General features: G+C 72.6%; 1 protein-coding gene across 1 annotated transcript in view; it reads left to right on the forward strand.

Annotated features, from left to right (window-relative positions):
- The window catches only part of PIEZO1 (piezo type mechanosensitive ion channel component 1), a 17,391-nt gene that overhangs the window by 2,041 nt on the left and 15,040 nt on the right, over positions 1–310 (forward strand). Inside the window, 1 exon segment of the mRNA XM_035895189.1 lies at positions 213–307. Within this exon segment, the coding sequence (XP_035751082.1) occupies positions 213–307 (95 nt within the window).

Raw genomic sequence — 310 nt, forward strand, 5'->3', positions numbered from 1 at the left:
GCTTTTCGGAGGCGCTTTCCAAGCGGCTGATGGGATAAACACGGCCAGGGGCCGGGCTGCGGGCCCACGCAGCACCGGGCAGGGCGCCCCGGCCGCCCACCCGTGCTCTCCCTCGAGTGGGGAAACTGAGGCACGGCCAGGAGCAGCCTGGAGCTGCTGGGCTGCCCGGGATCGGGCGGCGAGGCTCACGCCATGCTCTCCTCGCCTGGCAGGGGGAAGAGGAGGACGTGGAGCGGCACGGTGGCACGGCTGACGGGGAGACGCCGCTCAGCACCAGGCTGCGGGTGACGGCTCACTGGCTGCTCTGGGC

Source organism: Egretta garzetta, unplaced genomic scaffold, assembly GCF_000687185.1.
Source record: "Egretta garzetta isolate BGI_Z169 unplaced genomic scaffold, ASM68718v1 scaffold395, whole genome shotgun sequence".
NCBI classification, from domain to species: domain Eukaryota; kingdom Metazoa; phylum Chordata; class Aves; order Pelecaniformes; family Ardeidae; genus Egretta; species Egretta garzetta.